Raw genomic sequence first — 25,316 nt, forward strand, 5'->3', positions numbered from 1 at the left:
CAGCTATATGAATATGCAAACTTAATATGCCTTGAAATGTGATTTTTTTTTTTTACTCATACAGAACAAGCTAATAACTCGTATGACCCCACTTTCAAACACATACATTTACATTTTATTCATTAACGATTTTAGCCGCTGCTACATTAAAGAGTTCGCGTGAACATCTCGAATACAGACAGAATTAGTGGAGGAAGCATGACCTTGACAACCAGAAATAAATAGGTCTATCTACAGCTGATCCGATTGCAGCAACTTATGATATGGACACGGGGAGATAAGGAATAGAATCAAAATGGATCAATATGGATTGGGACGTATAGGACCCCTAAGATATTCTGAGCTGTGGCTATTTCCTAAGTGTTACATCCATACTGTTAGGGATGAATTGAAAGTGGCAAAAAGGTCGACAGGAAATAAATACATCTAATACAATTAAGATAATGAAATGAGACTTTGAAATGAAAATGAAATTGTATCATCCAATCGTATGACGGTGAAACAAAGGCCCGTGAGAAGTTGTGTATGTTTATTGAATTCGAACGTTCAAAGCGAAGTTGTCTTTCTATAAATGACATTGAAACTGGTATTTGGCACGAATTTGAACGTCTATCCAGCTGGCGCGAAATCGAATGCCAACATTGAGTCGTTAAAATGAATGAATTTCTCTCTAATATTATTGAATGAAATAAATCCTAAAAGGAATGACATGAAATGAAATTGAATACTCAAAGAAGCAAAATGAACAGTAAGAGTAGAGCAGTGACAAACAAAAAATCACTTGAATTTGAACACCTTTTCATCAATTCGAATGCAAACCTGGTGAAATTGGTTGAAATTGGGGTGCTGCCAGCACAACTAGCACACGAACCCCCAATTTTTATTGTTTTTCTGGAATTGATAAGCCTTCCTCTACAATTTGGTAAAGTTTCGAGAAAATGACACGGCTTTTGAATGCAGAGCATGAGATTCTTGAACCCACCCTGTCAGGGCATCCCTGCATAGGTTCCTGACCAGATTTTGGGGTCTTACGATGATATATGTCGCATGGGGGCGCTGCTAGCACAAAAATGAGCACATGAGCCCCCACTTTTTATTCTTTGTCTGGAATTAGTAAGCCTTCTTCTACAATTAATTGATCAAGTTTAGTGAAAATGACATAAGCATAAGTCTTATGAACCTTGTCCTTTACCTCACCCCTAACAGAAGACGTCCCTGACAAGGATTTGAGAGGTTTCGGTGTTTTCTGCCGCGTGAGGGCGCTGCTTGCTCAAGAATGAGAGTGTAAACCCTAATTTTAATACCTTTTCCTCGTTTTGGGTACCTTTCTCTGCAATTGTTGTAAATATGGAGAAAATAACGTGGATTTTGACAGAATTATGGGGATTTAAGTTATCATTGCAGATTTTGTTGCCAATCATGGTCTTGATCCTGCAACGCTATCATTTTGGTACTGACGGCAGATTGTCATATTCTTCATAAGTCCCGTAAAAGAAGAACAAGCACATGAACCTATGGTTTTGTTTACATATTTGGGCTTCGGATGGGTCAAAGTTACGGTATGGAAAGTTTGAAGAAAATGGTATGGACTTCACACTTTAAGTGAAGAGCGTCCTTAATTAGAAAGCATTTTATCTTCTTTTTCTGATGAGCTTCTTGTAGGGCATGTTAAACAATAATTTTATCCCACAAATCACGTAAAGCCTTTGACGTTTCTGCAAGATTCAGTTAGGATGACAGACTTTCGATGTTCGAACAAATCTGTCTCAAGATGAGGGTCCAAGAATTTAAAGGGCCACACAATAGTATGTATGACAGAATGTAATTATGTAGCTCAAGTAAACTACCTAATAAACAGACACACGTACAGACACAAACTCACTATTGAAGGAACCATTGTCTAAATTTCACAGAAAGCAAATATTTAATGACAATATGACACCTCTGAAAACTCGAGAATTTCAGGCGCGGCTGCCTTCTTTCCGAACCTATACACTGCTGCAGTAAGATGGGGCCCCTGAGCCAGTCCTTCCCCCCCCCCCTGCCCCCCCCCCCCCTACACACACACAAACACGCACACATACATTACCGAACATTTCTCGGGTCTTTTTTATGTGTGTTGGTTACTATTACTAACCAATTTATCGTTGTAATGTCTAATTAGAAAAGAGCTTGGCCATGAGTATCGCCATGTAACACAGGAGCGACGAGAGATGCGTATCTTCAACCTGTCGGCAACATCAGAGTATTAAACTCGTCCTACGCACAGCCAGGAAGACAACCCACGCACCATGACTGCAAAGACGGCAACGCACTGAAAAGATAACTTCTGCCATTAAGTAACAGGTATCAACTCGCCTACTCGCAGTTATGACTTTAAACTTGTCAGACACGTTGCTAGGTAATCCTGGAAAGAGAGGAAGGTAGAGAGACACGAGAAGATGAAGGAAAAAAAGCCACATACCAACGGCTATTGTTAACCTGACCTTTCGCTTGAATAGGCGTGCCGTCGTTTTGCTATTCACTGGTACTTGTTTACAAAATATGTAATTTAGATCTGGCAATTGTAATTGGTTCTTTCATGGGGATAGAAATGATGGCTTTTTCCCTTCCTTCTCCCACACATAGCAGCTTAAAGGAAGAGTATGGAATGTGTTCTAAATCCGGAATTTCGATTTTACAGTTTAATTGGATCATACAAAAATTATCGTAAAATCACATAATTTTGTTATCTCATCTAGAATTCTTTGAATGATGATAGATGTAGCCATCGAGAATGCAAACAGATTATAAAAGACATGGAATTCTGCAGTTAAAAAAAAAAAGGTCGCCCAACCAGAGTTGGAAGTGTGTGAAATCCCAATGAGACAGCGGTCAGGGGTAGAATTTTTGGTATACAAATGTATATTAGATTGTGTTTCCATACTCTCTGTTCAATTTGGCTATAATGAGATTATAACGAAAAAAAAAACAAACAAACAAACAAACAATGGAGAACAGGTTTCATCAAAATGAGACATTAAAAAAATACGAAATTTCGACGTTACGCGTATTCATACGGGTTTCATGATATTTGCTCCTGTGACAATTGCTCCCATGAAATATTTGTATACTAAGCCAGACATAAATTCTACCCACACACGTAACCTTAACACTAATCCTAATCCTCACATCAAACTAAACCTATAACCGTATCACAACCCTAACCCTAACCCTAACCCGAACCCTAAGTCCTTGGAAAAAAAATGAGACCGGAGCAATTGTCGCAGGAACAAATGTCGTTTCACTATTCATACGAGATGGTGATATCATTGCATTTACATGAGGTGATGACGTCTTTGTCAAGTCTGTAATTGCCTTATTCACAAATCTTCTTGGATTCTTCTTCGTTTTACATGAAATTGAAAAGAACAAAAACTTTCGTTCACCGCACCAAAGATCCTTTGTGTTAAAGCAACCTAGCCTTGATTAATTTTAATGTACTTCGGTTGTATCGTCTACATCATTGACCAAATCACGATACTCGATCACAATACTCTGGTGTACGAACCAATGTGAGGGCTGTCAGATGATGACGTCATCACCAGAAGTAAGTTAAAAACATGGTTGCAATGACACCGATAGTTACTCGGCAAAAACATAATGAATAGTTTGAATTCTGCTACCTTCTTATGTCATGCCTGACTTTGCTGAAACTTCCACCATTTTGATCGTTGAGTTCAACCTATTCAGGGAACAACATGAGCACTGTGGCGAAGAGTTGCATCTAAAAATGAGCCTTTTACATGTTTTAACGCCTTTTAAAGGTAGGGAATTCCATTTGCATACAGTAAGAAGAGAGTATCATTTTAGAAACTCCCATAAAGTATTGAAAGTGGAAGGTAACATTTAGTACATTTTTATTGACCGTTAGATTTTGAATTGAATTTTTTTCTGGGCTCACCGTAAATTCCAGTACATTACTAGGCTACCTTTGCAGACCCATGCACTGCATGTGTGTCCATCATGTATATTTTGTGAAGAAAGTTCATCAAAACTTACAAACATTTCTATATAAATTCTTGCCACACACTCTATATGTTATTACATCAGCTGACACACAGAACTACTGAGTAGTTGAGTTTTGTGCATTATTCAAATTGTAGATAGATGTTGACTTCCAAATTTCTCAGCAGTGGCCTAAACAAGTCCCCTGAGGTTCATATTTAATGTTTTGCTGCATTTTGGGAGGTCTGCAAAAGGTATCCCCTACCTTTAAATGAAGAGTTGTATAAATACAGTGGGAAGAGAGTATCATTTTAGAAACTCCCATAAAGTATTGAAAGTGGAAGGTACCATTTAGTACATTTTTATTGACCGTTAGATTTTGAATTGAATTTTTTTCGGGGCTCACCGTAAATTCCAGTACATTACTAGGCTACCTTTGCAGACCCATGCACTGCATGTGTGTCCATCATGTATATTTTGTGAAGAAAGTTCATCAAAACTTACAAACATTTCTATATACATTCTTGCCACACACTCTATATGTTATTACATCAGCTGACACACAGAACTACTGAGTAGTTGAGTTTTGTGCATTATTCAAATTGTAGATAACTGTCGACTTCCACATTTCTCAGCAGTGGCCTAAACAAGTCCCCTGAGGTTCATATTTAATGTTTTGCTGCATTTTATGAGGTCTGTAAAAGGTATCCCCTACCTTTAAACAACACTTTGCACTCGTAAAGATGCCTAGTCATTTGTTTGACTAGATAATAATTCGGATCATTATTTTTGTGACAAGATTTTAGTCATTCTTTTTTAAAAATTAGTGACTAGTTTTCACTGTTCAAAGTGACTACAAAATTAATCTAGTCATGTATGACTAGTTTCTAGTCATGTTATAATTTTGACTAGGTATTCTTGGTGTGGGGCATTTGACATGGTGCGGAAGCCTGTGACGATTTTTTTTTCTTTTATTTTTTGTTTTTTGTGTGCATGCAAGTCACCCGACAATAATTACCTACAACTGCTCGACACGCTTGGGAAATAAAATGGTAATTAAAGCGATAGTATTTTACTATCAGTAGGGCTGAAAAAAAAAAAAAAAAAGTAAGACTTCAATCTCAAACTCAGCCCACACAACGACGTGTTGCATGGGATTAAGATTAAATCGCCACAGTGCGCTAAAATCAAATTTTGATTGCGCGAACATATTGTGATTGGCGTTTTGTTCGCATGTATCTCTTCTATATGCCTGACATAAGCAATTACGTCGAGTTGAAATCGACACAACATGCAGAGCAATTACAATTTTATGACAGAATAATTCACCTCAATTGTAGCTTTAATCAGATGTTGAGCTGCCAAGCATTGCGTCGCGTCGTCGCCCCCGCTCTCCGTTAACTGATGCCGTGTTCGGAACAATTATTGATATCTCAGCTACAAACCTTTTCTAAAAGGACCCCCGACAGATATAGTGTTGTAAATTAGGTCATCGGTGAATTGCATCAGAATGAATTCATCCGTCTCCGAGATTCTTCCCCACCCTCATGTCTCTTCCTCCCTTTCCCCTTCTCTTTTATTTACATACACACACACACACACACACACACACACACTCCCTCTCTCTCCATCTCTCCCTCTTCTTATCCATCTATCCATCTTTCTTTTCCTCTTTCTCTCTCTCTCTCTCTCTCTCTCTTTATCTATCTCTCTCTTAAAGGGATGGTACAGTTTTGTTTGCGATGGGGCTTCAGGTTACCAACGTTTTTTGATGATTCTTTTTTTTTTTTTTGAGATAATTAAAAACCTCTCATGAATATGAAAGAGCATTATCATTCCAAGAGGAATGATGAAAATCTGTTTTGAACTGACTGAGATATTTACAACAAAGCGATCCTAATAAAAGATGGAACCTAGCTTTTATTAGGAAAGTTTTGTTTTACTTTGGTTTTGGATATCTCAGCCATTTCAAAACCAATTTTCATCCAATAAACTTTGAAATCCTGTTAGAATTCTTATGCCGTTTAACATTTCGTAGAGTAGTTTCTAGGTAACTCTAGAAAACTCAAAGAGTAAAGAGCTGTGTTCTCATCTTAAAGGTCCTGTTTACCTTTAGGAACAGTGATTTAAAAAATGTTCAAGATATCACATTTGATGCATATTATTATGTAGGTCTGTTGTATTACAAAACATCCTACATATAAAATGTTCACAATAAAGCCTAAAATATATGGAAATATCAGTATTTTTCTCATTAAACCATAGCTGTAGATGGTTTAGTCCGGCAACATTTTTATTAAAATTATTGTTCACATTTTGGGTATTCAACAATAATAAACATCGATTATACGGATTCAAAATTTTACAGTGGTTGTTTTTATCCCTAACTCACATTTTTAGAACTATTTTAAAGCACTAATGCTGGGTTCTCGTTCCTTCTGCAAATGGTGAATTACGCCTTTAACGAGTACTATACCATCCCTCTCTTTCTCTCTTTCTTCCCACTCAATTTCTCTTCATTCTCTGTCACTCTCCTCTCACGCCCCCTCCCTCTTCTCTTCAACCTTCTCTTGATAATATCAGCAATCACACAAAAAAAGTTATAAAAAAAAACACTGATATCCCCCGCACTTAGTAGCCAGTCAATTGGCACAAGTTGTCCAATTGGGCATAAATAGAACAGCGAACAGGCTAATTACAACCCGCCCGCTTTTGCTGACACTTTTTTTTTCTTTTCTTTTTTGGAGATTGGTATTTTTTCAATGGACTCCACCCACGTGCTGTGCTCCCAGAAACCTAATTTTGAAGACACTCAATGAAATACACATAATCACCGAGGGAGACAGACAGACAGACAGACAGATTACCTTCATGTTTTCACACGCGCGGATTTCTTTTCAAGTTGGTTGAAAAACCGTTATAAACAAAGCGATGAAGTATCTGATATGCTATGACCGAGTGTTAAAAATCGTGGAAAGGGAGATTGCTAAATGAATATCTTAAGCCGTGTGTGTGTGTATATATATATATATATATATATATATATATATATATATATATATATATATATATAGTGTGTGTGTGTGTGTGTGTGCGCGCGCGCGCGCGTTCGTCTGTGTGTGCGTACTACTATCTTATCATAGTTGTATACACATCAGCGCAGGACAAACAAACAAAAAAACATTTCATAATGCTGAAAAAGATACGTTTTATGACACGTCTTACCAGCTATTAACTGCTTCATCTTCTGCAGTCTATATCATATTATCGTGTCGCGTATAACACCAGAGCATTAGTACAGGACACAGAAATGCTCAATCACCAAGCTTCAATCTTGTTAAACTAAATACATTTTGAATAAAAAACAAAACAAAACACGTATAATCATATAAGCAATACCGTGTAAGGATTCATGTAACAAAAGATATCTCTGCAGTAATTCTTACACATCTTTTATATAGCTCTATTATAAATGTATATAGATAGACAGACAGATAGATAGATGGATGGATGGATAGATAGATAGATAGATAGATAGATAGATAGATAGATAGAGAGATAGAAAGACACGTTAAGTTATAGTTAGATTGATAGAGAGTGAAAAATGAAGGAAGAGGAGAGAGAGGTAGGGAGAATTGAAGAGAGAACATAACTACAGCTGTCTCGGATATAACTTCCATTTGAAGGAAATCGGACATGTTGTGATTATGTGAATTAGGATCGGAAAAAGACATAATGCTTTTGTTTATGCCAGTGGCGCTTTTGGCGATGGCCATGCCTTTTGTTGATAATGAGTATAAACACCAGCCATGTTTACACCAAGGAGATGTGTTGACCGGTGGGATATCTACCAGGTTTTCTTTTTAGGACTCTCCATTTCAATTCCCATCCTTATATAATTTGTACTAGCATAATTATGTACATATTACACAAAAAAATATGTTTTCTTCAATAAAATATTTGTTACTCATAATCATTATGTATTTTGTTAATTTACAATTTTGCAATTATCTATTACAAATATGTTCTACTTGTACATTGTATACAATACTCTCTGTTTATTTGATGGAAATGAAAATAAATTTGAACTTTGATCTTTGATGAAATTCATTCAAATATCATGCAAAAATTCGTCAAAAATTGCACTGCTTCACAAGATTTGTTTTGCGAAAGGCGAATCTATAGCACCAATTCGAAAGATTCGCCTAATTAACTTTCCTTTCATATTCCCTTCTTTGCTGGTATTAAAGGGTTTTGTACTTTCATTGTATAACGATGTCTATATATCTATGATGACACACATAGTATGACAGTGCACTGAACTTGTGATATATTATGTACTACCTTTTACTATAGATAACATAGCTTTGAAAATGATCGTGTTATGCTAAATAATCTCTATCTGTGCAAAAGAATAGAAACATGCTGAGCCACACTTTTATTGTTCCTATACAGTGTTGTATAATATGTAACTAATTCATGATCACTTTCAAAAGTTAATAAGTAGGAACCATAAAAATCACGAATTGATTCAAAAGGGGAAAAATAAATGATTCATTACAAGGTACATCAGCTTCACGGCAAAACAAGGCGCATAAGAACAAAAGTCCACCAACAATGTGTGGAAAAAAAAAATATCTCGGCGATACCGCATAGGATTTATGTTAGAAAGTTATGTGCGGGTCATACTAAACAGTATACTCTGGCAGACATCAGAATATGATGTAGCCAAGCACCCGGGCGAGCGGCGTCAACAGATAATAGCCTCGTTAAACAGAGCTTTACAGGTGCTTTCCAGCCATTCAGCTGCATACTTTATGATAACTAATGGAGAACATAATACAGTATTCATCGCATAATCGGGACAGGTTGGGAGTAGCAAGCACGGCCCCTTTAAGCGAGGTACCCGATTTCGCGATGAGCACTCACCATACACTAATGGCATACGACATGTACATGTAGTGCACACACACACACACACACACACATACGCATGCATACTGACGTACTGTACATGTACATGAATACACAACCACGCTACCCCTCGGCGCGACCCTCTAGCTCTCCCTGCATTCTCGCAATGTTGTAGAGTAATCGCAACTGGTTCTTCTTCTGTCACCTCTCTTCGAACACAAAATATGTGGATGAAAAGCTAGCACTTTCTTAAACATTCGTAAAATTCTTGAACACGTAGGGCGTTCTGTATAAATACATATCCACGACCATGGGAAATGATTACCCAGAACTGATGTAGGAACGTCAATGAAAAGTCCTTCAATCATTCAATCATCACGGCTTGATTGTTTACTTGCCGCGATCACTGCACTGTACATTGTACATGTGTTGTCAATATGTAGCGATCTAGCTCGCCATTTATATACACATGTACAGAAAAGCGAAGGCGGGCAGCGAGCTGAAATGTACGTGTACTGGATGGACGGAAGTCAAAACACACCAGTCCGAAGCTTGCTTTGTAAGTTTGATGTAAACAACAACTGATACGGAATCTTTGAAATATTGTTGTGGTATTTTGGTAGATTTTTTGTGTAAAATATCAACAAAATCAAAGGTCGCTTGAAGAAAAATTGTCCCGTTTATCAGAGGTCCCCGCCCGATTATCCAGTGAAAATAACGTGCATTGGAAATGTTTCTGGGAAGCGTATGTCGTTTAAGCGAGGTTCCCGATTATCAGATGCCCGATTATGCGATGAATACTGTATAACAGGCTATTCCCAGTTTTTATCCTCGTATACGAGTTGAGCACTGATGTCGGAAGGTTGATGCACTGTTCTCTGAAGGGGACCGAGAGAACAGAGTGAGCAATAACTGTACACCTCAACGAAATATATCTTTGATATACATGTATATATCACATCTCATATTATAGCTGCAATACATCAAATCCTATATCTATATATATATATATATATATATATATATATACATTGCAAATTGGTTACTTTTAACATTTGCTAAGCCCCTTTCCAAAGCCCTGGCGAAGACTCGTAACAAGGCAAAAAGCTTTGCATTGATGTTAAAAGCATTAAAGTAAACGAACGCTACGTCCGCTGGCCCCTCCTGAATTCCTGTAACGATTATTGGCCTACATACTACATTATTATGTATGTATGTATGTATGCATGCAATCATGTATATATCTATATATATCCTATATACATAAATATATGTATATACAGTATAAGACGCGTCTGTCATAATAATCGCCTTTATTGTACTCAGATATCAATGCACATTGACAAACACATCATCAACACATATTTTATAATGACAGGTTGTTGTTTTTTTCCTGGATAGTCAAAGCTTTGCCCGACATAGCAACAGCCATCGAATATCATAAGTGGATTAAAAATTAAAATATCCTATAGTATGTATGAGATTAAGGTTAATTGATAAGCCCACTGCAAGTTTTGTTCAGTGTAAATGAAAGCCTACAGTACTAGGCAGGTTTAATAGGAATCATATTCAAGTTCAAGAGGTGTAATTACCCTCTCCGTGGACCAACACACATTTAAGTTGACACACATTAGTTGTTGCTCCGTTAGGTTAGATTCCGGTGTAGTTTCTCCCCCCCCCCCCCTCCCTTTTTTTTTCCTTGGCAGTCGAAAATAATCCAAGTTCGCAAAGGGGTCCACAGAACAGAACTGCAAAACAACGTGTCACTACTACATTCTAATGCAGTGGCTGTAATCAGAGCCAATTAAACTGCAAATAAACTAACTTAGCTGAAAAATTGATTTTGTCGTCCGAATATCGAAAGTCAGATTGTCAAATACTTCGTGTCTAGAGTTTTTCAGTCTTTTGAAGTTGATGCTGTGTTTGGAATTGACTGTAGTGCACTTAAATGTCCAATGTTTCGCTTGCTTAATTGCACTTAAACTTCAAAGCCCATTTTATTGATGCTGACATTTTATGATCTTTTCTCTCCTTCTTTTTTTTTTTTTTTGGGGGGGGGGGGTAGGGGTTGGGGTGAGTATATTATTTTCCCACTTTTATAATTCTGGGTAACTAGGTCACGTTATATGCAGGCGTATAAAGTCTGAAGTGGGGGAAAATACAAGAAAACCAGAAAAATCAATGTCCGGTGACTATTTTTTTTCTTTTTTTTTTTCTTTTTTTGCGAGGAGGGGGGGGGGGGAGTGATAATTGGTAACATTAAAGGGGAAAACGGTCTGTGTCATCGGTGGGGAAAGAAATGGGAGGGGAAGGCTGAAATGAAGAACTAATCGCCGAGCTTGAGAACCGGAAATTTTCACAGATATGACGTTCACGAATTCTTCAGTTATTGAGAGTATGGCTGCGCTATACTCGTATGTTGGCAATGGGTAGCTTTGATCAAAATCTGGGTTTTTAAAGTTATTAGCATAGTCGAAGGAAATCCTCTATAATGAATGCTTAATCATCAATCACCTATAAAGTCTAAAAAGTCGAGACTTTTGCAACCATCTCCCGAGTATTTTAATCGCATACAGCCATGAATATTTAGCCGAGTTACCGGTCAAAACATGTCACTGTAATTGATCCTGACGGTGACTTGAGAATGTGCGTTGAAACCCATCACTCCGTGGTCCCATTGAATAATAATGTTGTTCAATCCCCAGTTGAAGATTTCTCAGTATGAGGGACTATGACCGGAATCAAACGTGTTATAGGGCTCTGAATTCTAGAATTTGAGAGTTTTAGCAATTCTTTTCTCTGCTCTGTATCTCTTTGAAGACCTTGTCAGAAAATAAATCCGATCTAATCAGCGTTCAACAATCACTTACGTCCTTTAGCTGTGGGAAGGGTGAGGTTGAAGGATTTTCTTTTTCTTTCTGTATGGTTACATTATTTTAAAAAGAGAGTCTAGAATACAAAAGAAATTTTATCAAATGTCGGTGTATTCAAATAAACACATGAAATTTTCCTGAAGTTGTAACAAAGAAATGTATAATTCGAAATACCTAAGACTACAATCTTCCATTGAATTAATATTCTCTTATCAGGACTTTTTTTTTTTCCCCCGAGGATCTTGTATCAAGATATACCACCAACATGTGCATAGTAATAATGTCAATATTTCGAATGTACAATTTTGCATGCATGTCGTTGCTACGTCAAACAAGTCACTGGCATGCGAAGGCGAGCTCTCAGGTTTATAGGCAAAGTCTTTACTATAGAGGAATGCATTTTGAATGCATTGTGAAAGTATCCTTAAGTTCGAAATTCTTTGAAGCATCAAATCCTGGTATTATTGAATAAATGATTCGCTGTTCTTTAAAAGTATTTATTTTTACTGCCGATGTCAACAATGCATAACGGGAATGACAGTTTAATGTCTTAAAGGGACTGTACAGTACTGGTTGAGGTGAGGATACAGGTTTATAACATTCCTAAGTGAGATAATGAGAAACCTCTTATGAAATATGAAAGAGCATGTAATTTTAAGAAGGATTCAACGTTTATTTGATGAAAATTGGTTTTCAAATGGCTGAGATATCCAAAAAGGGTGAAAATAATAAAAGGCGACAGGCCACGCCTTTTATTAGGATATCTTTGTTTCACCTTGTTTTTGGATATCTCAGCCATTTCAAAACCGAATTTCATCAAATAAACTTTTGATTCCCCTTAGAATTGCATGCTCTTTGACATCTCATAGAGTGGTTTCTGAATATCTCGCAAAACGTTACAAGCAAAATCCTCACCTCAACCAGAACAGTACAGTCCCTTTAAGTGCTGTTGAAATGTTCGGTCGTGTTGTTTCTTCGAAGATGAAATGCAATTTTGGAATCACTATTTGACCCCTCTTTTAAATACAATTTCATAAAAATCAGTGTTAAAGGAAAAGTTTTTATGAAAATGTGGTCTTTTGATTCTTTCAATTAGATTGATGGGCATCGTCAAAACTAGCAAAGTTTAACCAACCCCGGCAAAGACTGAATAAATGACATATTATATTCCATGACGATACATCGAGTTTAATTGCTTTCGATTTCAATGTATCTGTTCCTTCATTTCTTTTTTTAATGGGGGGGGGGGGGGAGTACAAAGTTGATAACGAATATCCACAAGAGCTTTCACACAGTCATTTGTGTGTTACATACATCTCACGGAGTTCCCATCGCAGGAAAGCATGTTAAACATCTTTGGTCAGGAAGAAATTGTTCATCTTTCTTTCTTGGAGCCTGTAGTATGCAGGATTAAGGGGGCATCTCACAGAGCGGCAAATGCTTGCGAACGTACCAAATTTTAGCGAATCTGAATAGTTCGTAAACAGTTGCAATAGGCCCTACAGTTCGTAAACAGCTGTGATCAAATTCGTTCAAAATGTCTTTGCGCCATGAAAAAAAAAATGTTTGCCACAATGAACAATGTTTGCGAATTTGATTGCAACTATTGACGAACCCTGACAAAATTTTAAATTCGATGCGTTCGCAAACATACGCCGCTCGGTGAGACACCGCGTTCAGCAAGGCCTGGCAGGCTTGCTTTAATATCTGTCGGATATTCAGACTCTCACACGATTTGCTTTCGAAGCATACATCATTCGTCTTCCCCAACTCGCCATGAATTGAAGACAACCTCTTTTCCGGTTAAACATGATTTCATGTCAGTTACAAAAATTGAATTCCAATTTAGAATGGGAATCGGAAACAACGTTCAAATGTTTTGTGCTTTAGCTAATAGCACTATTAAAATCCATCACCATGACGGGGAAGAGATGCATTAGTCAGAGTAGATAATATTTTTATCAAAAATATGTTCCCTAGTATCCGGTTGAAAGTTAGAGCTTCAAGTAATTATGATATGTATTTTCAGCTATTTCGGAATTTTGGCATGTTTGACACACCATGGTATACTATTACACTTTTTATGACGTCATTTTACAAATAGTACACAATGTATGAAATTATGTCACAAAGCAAGCGTGATATCGCGCACTGCTTTGTGCGGCCATTTTGTAAAATGTCACAAATATTTTTTTTTTTACATCGCGCCCTGCTTCGTGCGGTCGGATCTCACTACAGCACTGTTGTAAAACATCACACCCACTACACGACTGCTCGCCACATATTTTCCCATCTTTTATTAAAAAAAAAAAAAAAAAATCTCAATACTCTGCCTCGTTTTGGGTTTCTGGTTAAGCTATGAACCTCGGTGCCTTAAATCATAGTACTATTGCAACAGTAAAATATTTCTATTTTGGAGTCACCTCTGCCGATAGTTTTAACCAGAAACTCTAAAGGCAAAGTATAATTATCTCTACACTTACAAACAAAACTAAACAATGTAAGAGTCATCACGATGAGACAATTATAAGAAAGTATACTATTGTATTAAGAAATCTTAAACGTGTTTTCCGTAGGCAGTATGGCACACGTATTTGGTCATAAGTAAGTATACTATTGTATTCAAAAATCTTACACGTGTTTTCCGTAGGCAGCATGGTACACGTATGTGGTCATAATCACAATCTTCATTGCAATGAGGCAGCGGGAGCATTGCCTCACGAGTTCCCCCCCCCCATTGCTATCAAATCATTCTCAAAAAGAAAAATAGTTTCAAATTGACACTTGAACAAAGGGATAAATGACTATTCTCCCGAAATGTTCTGTTCGTTCGACTATATCTAATATGTCTTTCCAAATGGTTTCGTTCATCCATCGGTACCCGGGCCACCTTCATGGTTGCAAATGGTCTAAAAGAGGACCCCACAATTTTCGTTAACTCAGGGTTGCTAGGTGCCCCTGTAAGTATCTGGGTCATGTTGAACATTGTGGGCAACCATCTTGATCAAGAATGAACACACTCTCTGCGCGATTCGAACCCAGGACCTTTTGTTTAGTATCAAGTCTATGACTTATCCACTAAATCATAGTGGCTACTTCAGTTTCAACTTGAGCAAAGGAGTGTAACTTCCCAGCGAGACTCTCATGGCGGCATTACCACAACCACTTGGCTAAAGTTCGTCTTTCGTTTCCGCCGTGGTCGTTGTGAATATAAAGCCGTTGTCTCTGACAATCTTTGCGTACGTCCTCGATGACGACTTCGGTTTCCGCGTCTTGGCAGGGTCGTTGAAGTCGACGCCGAACAGTCCGAAACGGTCGCCGTAACCACGCGTCCACTCGAAGTTGTCCATCAGTGACCACGCGAAGTAGCCTCGGAGGTTGACCCCGTCGATGCGTGAGGCTTCAAACAAGCAAGCAAGCAAACAAACAAATAGTGTGTGCAGGACTCAATCAGTCGCGTGACTATCCTTATGCAACCTGTGTTCATACAAGGAAATGTTTCCGCTTTCATACGACAGTGACTATCGTCAATACGCCTCTCACCGAGTGGTGGCGCACTTGATTATTAAAGGCAATAGATGAAAAGATAAGAGCTATGAGCATTGAGAAAAAAATCTCTGATAATGACAGACTTGCGCTGACAAGAGATGGCGCTACTATCATGGTGTCGGTGTGCAATTCCTTTTCTTTCATAGTTTATGTCATTCGAATTCACTTTAAGAAGCTATTTTTTTTTTCTTTCATTCTAATCAGAATACAGATCAAATTGTTTTGATTTAAATTATTTCTAACCTGGAACAAAAGAACCCAACGGCGGGATTGCATTAGATACTTTACAATATTATCAGTATGCAAAATGAGCGCGCATTCATTTCATATTACTTTTAAACCCTCGTCCCCATCCAGCGTAATATTATTTTGGTTTGATTGGAACAGTCTGATATACCAAAGAGCTTCAAACACACATTGTACATCAAAACTGGCGGGGTTTCCAGAGGAGTGAAGCGCAATATCCCAGCACCAAATATGGCCTGGCAGGTACATGCATCATTATAGCCTAACACAGTTCATCGGTAACAGTTATTTTACAGTGTTCATATAAGCGTAACTGTAATCAGTCACTTTTTGGCAAGGTAAGGTAAGGCAAGGTAATCATACGCCGGTTTACGAGCAATATTATCGTTTGAATGGTTTTCTGGTTTTCTATTTCCGATTTCGTGTTTTGCCTGTGTGTGTGTGTGTGTATATATGTGTGTATGTGTTTTGCTTTGTTATGTTGAGACCTGTTTAGTTTTGCTCTCTTTTCGTTTTTGTTTGTTTTTTTTTTTGGGGGGGGGGGGCAGGGGCAATTTGTGTTTGTTTGTTCGTTTGTTTGTTTGTTTGTTTTGGGGTGGTTTGTTTGTTTTGGGGTGGTTTGTTTATGAATTTTGGAGGATGTTTCGTGTGCTTGGGTTTGTGTCTGTCTTGCTACAATGGCAGCAATGATTGTTTAAGAGGAAAACTCTTTTGTTTAAATTTGGATTTGTTTGGTTACCTCTTTCGCCCTCCCTCCCCCCTCCGTTTTTGTCCCTCTATTCCATTACAACATTCTCAATTTCCCATTATTACATTCCAAAATTTTGTGATTAAACCATCTAGGAAGAGGAGAGGATGAGGATAAGGAAGATGATGGGAGTGGGGGAGGTGAACAAAGATAATACACACCTTTGAGGGCCTCGTTGATGTAAGCAGTGAAATACTTCGACCTAAGAATGTCATCTTTGCCCAGTTCTTCGTCCGGCTCGGACACGCCATTCTCCGTGATGTATATTGGCACGTCCCCGTAGGCGTCCTTTATCCGCCCCAGCAGCCGCCGCAGTCCCCACGGCACGACCTGAGCAAGGCAAATTTCAATTTCAATTTTAATTTCCATTGTCCCTTTGTACATATTTATTATTTTTTCTCGTAAGATTGCAACTGCTGGTCTACAATTTAAGAAACATACTGGAAAATACTAACAGCAATAAGAAAGAAAACAATGGTTTGCCTTACTTTAATATAGGGTGTAGCCGCCTCAGGCCAGGAGAGATCTGGGCCGATATCCACACCAATGTCATCGTGAAGGTACGGCTGTTTGGTGTCGGCCGGGTTCTTGTGTTGTACGTATCTGTAAGTTGAACATCACAAATTATAATTTCATGCATATGCGTCCCTACAGCAGTGATCTCACACAAGTCGAAAAAATGGCCAAGTTGAGGAAAAATTTATTCTCGGATCTGTTGTAAAGATGTGTTGTAAAATGTGAAGTGTACGTCAAATTTCCGGTATTTATTATGTTGTAGGATTTTCTGCGGATCCTTTGGATTCGTCTTTGGCGAGGTTGACTTTATAATATTTTTTTCATTTCCTTTCATTGCACTGCACTGTTTGATCATTGCTGTTGCTGCTGCCACTGGTGTCCTTTCAAATTTAAACGCACTCCTTTATAAGCTTCCTGTTTCTCTACATTAAATGACTTTTTTCGCTATAGAGTAGCGAGTTCTTTGGCTTTTTGTTTTTTGTCTTTGCGATTTGCCTTAAAAACATCTCTATTAATCGTCTGCAGACAGCTTCGACATCCTTACACTACAAAGAAAGACATCACATAGCATCCCCTTTTCATACACACGAACTTGACATGAGAAAGATCGACTGTCGTTGAGGGCGTTCGTCAGATGTGTGCCGCCCGTTTATTCCTCTTCCTTAAACGTAGAACTGCGTTTTTACAAGACGTTTTATGACGTCATATTCATATACAATATCACTGTCTTCAAAATAGCCTCCCTCCCCACCCTTCCAACTCTCTTTCGATTTCTGTCTAATCTAACTTTCCTATCTCCCTCTCGCTCGCACTCATCTTTCTCTCCAGTTGTCATTTTTTTTTTTTTTTACATTGCCTTATCTCCCTATCTCTATCATTCCATCACTCATCGGTTGACCCCTTTGACTCGTTTTTCTTCTCACACTGTGTAATTCGAAAGTCCCGATTCCTTTTTACAAAATTAGTTGCGTCATGATCCGCTCTAATGCAATGCACTCCCGTTACAACGAATTTGGTCCCGATATAACGTAAAATTGAAGAGTTTAATTGCAAAATGAGCTAAGCGCCGTTTCAAAGTAAGTCCATCATCAGACAGAACAAAATTAACCCTTTCCAGTAATAACTCACTTGTGACAAAACAAGTAATATTCTAGAGGTTATGATTAAGAATATTCTGTATTTTCTTATTATTTTCTTTGTTTTTTAGCAACTTTAATAAAAAATATCTCATCTTAACAATACTGAATTTAGGTCGTTTCGCGATAAAACGCTTTATTTTATAACCCACAAAGTTATGTCCTGAAAATTATCCTTCGCATGATAACCTGTATATAAAAATTATCTTATTGTTCGGCCATAACGACATTTCAATATAACGAAAGAAAACTGCCGGTCCCATAACGGACTTCGTTATAAAGGCAGTTGCTGGTATAGCTTGCCTGCTGGTGTAGTGATTCAGGGCGAAGAAGTCCGCTGTGCCCTCAATCAGCCGCTGCTCCTCCGCGGTGAAGGTGGGCAGCCGAGAGGCGGTGAGTCCCTGCTCCCGGCTGCGGTTGCCCACGAACTCCTTGATGATGGCGGGATAGTCTCCTGTGTAGAGTATTGTATTCAGAGAAAATTATGTCTAAAAACCAGGTAGCGTGGGGAAGCATTGGATTAGAAAGGTTGGATCGGCTCGGAGATATTCGAGACGTATCACGGCAATTAACCCCCGAGGACAATTATCCCCCCCCCCACCCCACCCCTCCCCCGGCAAATTACTGGTATTATAATCAATACGGATTACAAACTGAATAAATATAAATATATACAAAACACTCAGCAAAATGATTGCTCAAACCCGAAAGAAGAAAAAACTTAAGCTTACGACAAGGAATTATCTGGATCATGTTACCATCATTATTTTTGTTTTCTCTGCATCTATAGCACTCTTACGAAAAATTATTATCAATGCGTGAAAGCCTGTCTTGTTTTATTTACTTTATGCTTAAACTTTTCTCTCTTTTTTTCATTCTTATTGATTGTTGGGTCTAATTTGTGTGCTATGATTGAGTTCTTTGTTTCTTTCTTTCTTTCTTTGCTGTTGTTGTTGTTGTTGTTCAGTCTTTACAATCCTTCACACACATTGAGGTCGTATACCTCACCATTGCCAAAGATGGGATTGGCTGGGAGACCCAGGTCGAACTGCAATGCTCTCTCTGCCGCCTCCGCGTCCGCTGCCTTCTCGCTGGCCGGTTCGAACCACGCCGCGTTGATCACAATGGATATCTTCCCGCGCTGGTCGGGCCGGTACTTGATGTCGTACGTGTGCCATGCGCGCGCATGGGCCTTCAGCATGGTGTGAACGACGCGGTAGGCACCGTAGCCTGGTCGCTTGAGGCCCGGGGCGATGACGCTCTCCTCGTAGCCGAGAATGGCCTCGACTTTTGGCTGGTTGATGGTCAACCACATCCTAACCTGGAGAACCAGAACAGACCGATTGTTTCGCAATTCGTTTATTAATGTGAATGTAGATCTTTCCTATCATATTTGTTTGTTGTTTTGTTGTTGCTATCGTTGTTGTTTTAATGATAAATCAACAGTTGTCCCGTAACATCATCGCGAGATCCATGAATCTTCTTGTTACCTGATTGACATCATTAAAATAAAAATATATCCATCTATATGGCTTCTCAAAGCGTATTTTTGTCTAATCATCTTTCCCTGTAGTAAATCTCCTGTTCCTTCCTGCCACGCATTCTTCAACATTAAAAAAAAAAAAAAAAAAAAAAAATCAGATAAGAGCAATCGCAGCCACAAGAATAATTAATAGAGCACCTTAACACGTTTAACCTTGGTCTTCGGTAAAGCGCCAGTATACCCTTTGAGCGTCTCAGTGGATCAATTAATTACATACCTACTGTTTCTGTGTGTCGTGTTTTGTATCATGTTTTGTTTGTTGTTTGCCACTCAGCTAATACGTATTGTCATCTCCTGTCTAATTCACGCATTATATAACGTTTCATCTAGACAGGTTGCTATGTAATTCTTTTCCTCAACCCGTTGAAGAATTAAAGTCCCGAGTATTCTCGAGCAGGGGGCAGGGGTATAATGAGAAATTCAATGCTTGCTATTGGAAAATCAGTCTGCCTTAAACATTCTCCCCCCCCCCCCCCTCCCCGTCTCTCTCTCTCTCTCTCTCTCTCTGCAGTACTGGCTATGTTGAGTGCATTGCTGCTTCTTCATGTTGTTGTTGTTGTTGTGCTTTTCGTTTTTGTTTTTCTTCTCTGACGCACCTTATCTCCGAATTCTTTGAAACAAAAGTCTGCGTAGTCGTTGAAGTAGACTACCATCATCTCGTTTTCCCAGCCGCCAATGTCTTGGAGTGCTTGTGGTAGATCACCGTGGTAGAGGGTTACAGCCGGCTGGATGCCCGCTGCCAGTAGAGCGTCGATCACCGTGTGGTAGTACTTCACTCCCGCCTCGTTTATCTTGTGTGACGCAGGCGAGAAAAAAAAAAAACAACAAAACACCAGAATAATAGTCTAATAAATCAAACTCATAAGTTTTTAAAATCATAATTAGTCTAATAAATCAGACTAATACAAATGTAAGGTGTTTTTTTTTTTTTGTTCGTTTTTGGGTTTTTTTTTCAAAACACCTCATTCGTTTATATACCAATGAAGCACCTGGTTGTAAGACTAAATAATTCGTTACTAAGTTTGAGAGACGTTTTAATAAATCATTTTTTTAATCGATTCAGCTACGATTATCAACAGTAGTAACAGCATTATAAACAGCTGTTGTAGAAATAGCTTCAATCATTATGATGACCGTGATATACCACTATCAAATATCTGCTAAAATTATCATTATTTCTATCGTCATTATTTACATTTTAGGCCTATATCTTTTTTTTAATCATAATGAGGTCTTAAAACCCGGGGTAGCTTCTTCAGCGTTGCCACTGTTCTACCAGAGGGCCCTGTTATTATTATTACCCTAGCGTTGCCGGCGGGTACCATTTACATTTACCCAAAAACATTTACCCCAAAACACCTTGTCCAAGGACGTAAACACTGGGCGGGATTCGAACTCGGGTCCTCCGATCAAGCGTTGGGAGTCTTATCCACTATACCACAGCGCCCCCACTTTTTATGAAGAGATGGAATAAGAATACAGCGCACTCCTGTTATAACGAACACGGTTATAACGAAGTTCCTGTTACAACGAAATAAAGATTCAGGCCGCAACATTATTCTCTCTTTATTTTTGTTTTATTCTTTATTTGTTGTAACAAAATTTTGCTGCATGTATAACGAAAGAAAACTGCCGGTCACGAGGACTTCGTTATAACGGGAGTCCACTGTAGACACGAGGACTTCGTTATAACGGGAGTCCACTGTAGACACGAGGACTTCGTTATAACGGGAGTCCACTGTAGACACGAGGACTTCGTTATAACGGGAGTCCACTGTAGACAAAAAGCTCACGAGGGAGGCCCGACTGACCTCCTCGGTGAAACCTTTGGGGAACATCCTGGACCAGGAGAAGGAGAAGCGGTAGTGAGACACGCCCAGCTCTGAGATGATAGTGACGTCATCGGCGTAACGATGGTAACTGTCGCAGGCCACGTCCCCGTTCGCATCCTCGTGAATCTTGCCAGGAATGTGAGTGAACACATCCCAGGTGGATGGTCCTGAAGGGACATGATAGCTGTTTTATTGAAACTATAGCAGAAGAAAACATTTCGCGTTCCCATGTCACCAGCGGCGTCCAAAGTCAAGAATGCGCCCCAAACGCATCATACGATGACATTGTGCACAATGCCATGTGGAAAAATTTGCGTGTTAGTGAATGTGACATGGATGCAGCTGCTTACGTCACAATGCTGTCGTCATACTATTCATGCCATTCGTAGAAACTAGAGACTACAACGTTGAAGAGGAAATTAATAATCAAGAAAGGAAGAAAGGAGCAAACATACTATAATGACATGTCAAAGCAGCATAAAGCCAAAAAAGTCAAGCACCATGGCTGATTACAAATTGACAATATGCAAAGAAGATATGCCTGCCAGCGTATGCCACGTTAATCATTCTTTACTCCATACTGTATGTAGTGTGAACAAAAAAAAAAAAAAAAAATCTGGTTTGCATGTTTACTTACGCATTTCTATACATGGCAATTTAAATCAAGTCAAATTAGTGAAATCAAAAATCAAAATACATTGTATGAAATAACAAATAAAGACAGATCAAGCGATCAACAACAAAAATTATATGAAACATTAGTAATTGCTAATTTTGAGTAAGCAATTTCGAATACATATACAAATCACTCTTGATTTGAATTAATATAACGTATATATCATATATATACACGTATAAAAAAAAAATCTTAAACTTGGAAAGTGCTACATAACATGCCAGTGAATATCGTCCTTTCCCTTTACCTTTTCCGTCTTCGTTCCATCCGCCTTCGATCTGGTAGGCCGACGTCCCCACGCCCCATGTGAATCCCTCGGGAAACTCGCCCTCGATGACGGCATCGCGCTCGGGATCGTTGAACACGTCGCCGAAGATGAACAGGGCTTTGTCCGCTGCTGCTGCTACTGATGCGGACGGTTGCACACAGGCCCGGAGGAGAAGCGCGATGAACGCTGGAGTGAAGGGTCCGCCAGTTACCATGGTGTTTATTATCCACTCCAACAACCTGTTTCACGGGATGATTATGAGAGACAGAAATGTAGATTTACAAAGATGGCGAGAGTTTAAAAAAGAGGGGGGGGGGGGTTAGATAGGGGTAAGGGAAGCAAATCGCATCGACACCGTCCGGAGCGAGTTTGATAACGTGCAAAGTAGATCTCAAAAGGCTCTCGCGTAGCTGTCGCGCTCGCATGGGCTCGATTCACTCGCCCGCTATAGCAATCATACAGCGAGAGGGCCTTGATGAAAGGCTACATGTATATGCGAGTCGGAGAATTCGGCGCTCACCTTTGATTCCACTAGGGCCCTATAGAAATTAGTACGTGAATACTTTGATTAATGTAAAGTGTGATACACTGTACATGTACAGTATATATCAAACTCTGATTATGATTCTCTGACTGTATTTTCACTGAAAGAAGCACGCAGTGAAATGCGTTTACAGATCATCAATCATCATTCGATCATAATTAGTTTATAGTCTGTTGGCCTTCTAGGCTTCCGTATTAACTGAAGATCTGGGGCCCGTTGCATAAAACTTACCGTTGAATTTCAATGGTAACTACCGTCAAAATTAGGCGTCACAGCCAATCAGCATCAAGGATTATAAAATTTACCGCTAATTTGAAGACTTACCGCTAGAAAGGAGCGGTAAGTCCAGCGGTAAGGGTTTTATGCAACAGGGCCCAGAATGCATTTTATAACGGCTTGCTACTTGTGCTTGTATACGTGAGAAAGGAAATTGAATGGTATACAAATTACTTGTACGGAAGGGGGCCACACATACTTTATAACGCGATAAGCAAACATCCAGACCAACAATGTTCAGAATAATCAGAAAGTACATGTAAGCACCTGTTACCCTGCACGCCTGTAGAAGGTGGAGGGGTAGTGAATGAGACAATACAAATACTTATCATACTACGTGCAAGACGTGCCTTGGAATATAATTTTGATTTGTCTGCACGCAACAATTAACTATAGATTGTGAAAATAAAAATGTGCAGGCGAAGTCGTGCAATTCTGAGTAGAAATTAAAAGCGTTCTCGTGATATATCAGTATAGTGTGCAGATTAAAAACCCGGTTGTTAATTCATATGATTTCAAATCACAATATACTTCATGTTTTAAAGTTATTAATATACCGCCAAAACAAACAACTTCATGGAGCAAAATAAGTAATAGACCATTATCTATATAATATATGACAGGATAATACCACGGTCAAATTTGGAAGCAGTTACCGGTACAATTAACTTGATATGAAGAATATGAATCGTTTCCATTAAGATATGGGAAAAGTGACTCTTCTACGTTACACATTCATTAATAGCTGAGTATATGTAGGAGTTATCCGGGCATTACTGAAAAATATATAAGTTATAATATACAAACAACAGAGGGTGCTGCATTACAAAAAGGTACCACTATGACACCATAAATGCATGCTCTCGATGATAACGACTGAGTGTTGGAGCAGTGGTCACGAAGGGAGTGGAAGAATAACATTAGAACAAAAAAAAAAAAAAAAACACCGCCATTGCAAGCTCTATTTGATTAAGAGTTTTCAATTGCTGATAAGCTAAATAAAAAACCAATATTATTCCGAAGCAATAGTATTATCACCACCATCAACATCACTGTCATCATCAATCACCATAAAGAGTTCACTGTGAAATCTAGGCAAGTATGGCATTGAAAATGACCCTACGTAAAAAGGTCGAATGTCTGAAAAGCATCCCCCATCCCCCATCCCCCCACACACGCACGCACACACACACACAAACACACACACAAAAACACACACGAATTACAAACCCCATTCAATCAGTGAATTTGAAATACAGTGTACTCTCCTTTTCACCTCGCCGTAATCTTTGGAAGTTCAGCAGGAGGGCACAAAACAATGACAACCAAAATGTGCAACATGCGTGGTGTGAAATAGCCTATATAATCGTATTATCATACAAACCACTACCAAACGATATAGGAATGCTTATTAAGGAGTCGAGTTTTGAATGAGCCTCTTAAACTACTGCAGTTATTAAAGGAGAGTAGAAGCGTGTATAAACATGAGGTGGTGGAAAGAGATTTGTCCACCTCCATGCCATTGATCCCATGGTGTTATGGTACCCAGCAGACCAGCTATGCGTACAGCGTCACCTGCGTCCACAGTACTGCACTGTCACTGTAACCCAATTATCCCAATGTTAATCCCAATGTTAATAGCGGAAAGTAAAGCACTCGTATGCTATCGTTGGAGCAAACGCTCTACAAACATACACACATACGAGCAGGCCTAGAAGAAGAACAATGTACATCGTACGTGCAAGGTCCATGTTTTAGAGGACAACCTTAAACTATAGACTGAGAAGCCCTCTTCTTTCGTAGCAACACGTACAATATTGGTATACGCTACACGGTGTAATGTGTGTGTTCGTTCCACGCCGGGGGTTCCCCTACTCGCGGAATATGGTGTACAGTAAATCCATGGAGAACTTCCACAACACTCGCTACACGCGCAAAGACAAATATTACTACAGAGAAGTCTCGTTTGCCCACCCTCCCCCCTTTATGATTCAACACTCCATGTTGTGTGTACGATCTTTGGTACTAGTACACCGTACTAACCTGCAACTTGCAGCCTCATCCAGAACTCGTGGCACAACACAGCTACCAGCAGCTACAAAGTAGGCCTACTTCGGACAACATATACTTAGCTAATGCAGTGGGCAGCGGTTCGGTTTCAGCCGCACAGTCGGTGTACACTGCTCAATCACGCATGAAGCACTGTAG

General features: G+C 39.0%; 1 protein-coding gene across 2 annotated transcripts; it reads right to left on the bottom strand.

Moving 5' to 3' along the window:
* Nucleotides 1-14,511: 14,511 nt before the first annotated feature.
* LOC140236187 (cytosolic beta-glucosidase-like) lies at nt 14,512-22,515 on the bottom strand. 2 transcript variants are annotated; one of them, XM_072316154.1, is made up of 8 exons: nt 22,268-22,515; nt 21,324-21,511; nt 20,109-20,303; nt 18,978-19,290; nt 18,273-18,423; nt 16,806-16,920; nt 16,479-16,647; nt 14,512-15,174 (listed from the first exon to the last, which is right to left on the bottom strand). In XM_072316154.1, the coding sequence occupies exons 1-8, from the start codon at nt 22,500-22,502 to the stop codon at nt 14,945-14,947; spliced, it is 1,596 nt and encodes a 531-aa protein (XP_072172255.1). In that variant the 5' UTR covers nt 22,503-22,515; the 3' UTR covers nt 14,512-14,944. The 2 variants fall into 2 exon arrangements, with proteins under 2 accessions (XP_072172255.1, XP_072172256.1); XM_072316155.1 differs by lacking the exon at nt 20,109-20,303.
* Between the last annotated feature and the right edge of the window lie 2,801 nt (nt 22,516-25,316).

This window comes from Diadema setosum, chromosome 12, assembly GCF_964275005.1.
Source record: "Diadema setosum chromosome 12, eeDiaSeto1, whole genome shotgun sequence".
Taxonomy (NCBI): domain Eukaryota; kingdom Metazoa; phylum Echinodermata; class Echinoidea; order Diadematoida; family Diadematidae; genus Diadema; species Diadema setosum.

Excerpts from the sequence above, each read along its gene's own strand:
- LOC140236187 (XM_072316154.1), bottom strand. The coding sequence starts at position 22,502 with ATGGTAACTGGCGGACCCTTCACTCCAGCGTTCATCGCGCTTCTCCTC. Across the intron at positions 21,512-22,267 it reads ATGGAACGAAGACGGAAAAG|GACCATCCACCTGGGATGTG; the intron begins GTAAAGGGAAAG and ends ATGTCCCTTCAG. Across the intron at positions 15,175-16,478 it reads CATCAACGAGGCCCTCAAAG|CCTCACGCATCGACGGGGTC; the intron begins GTGTGTATTATC and ends GCTTGTTTGAAG.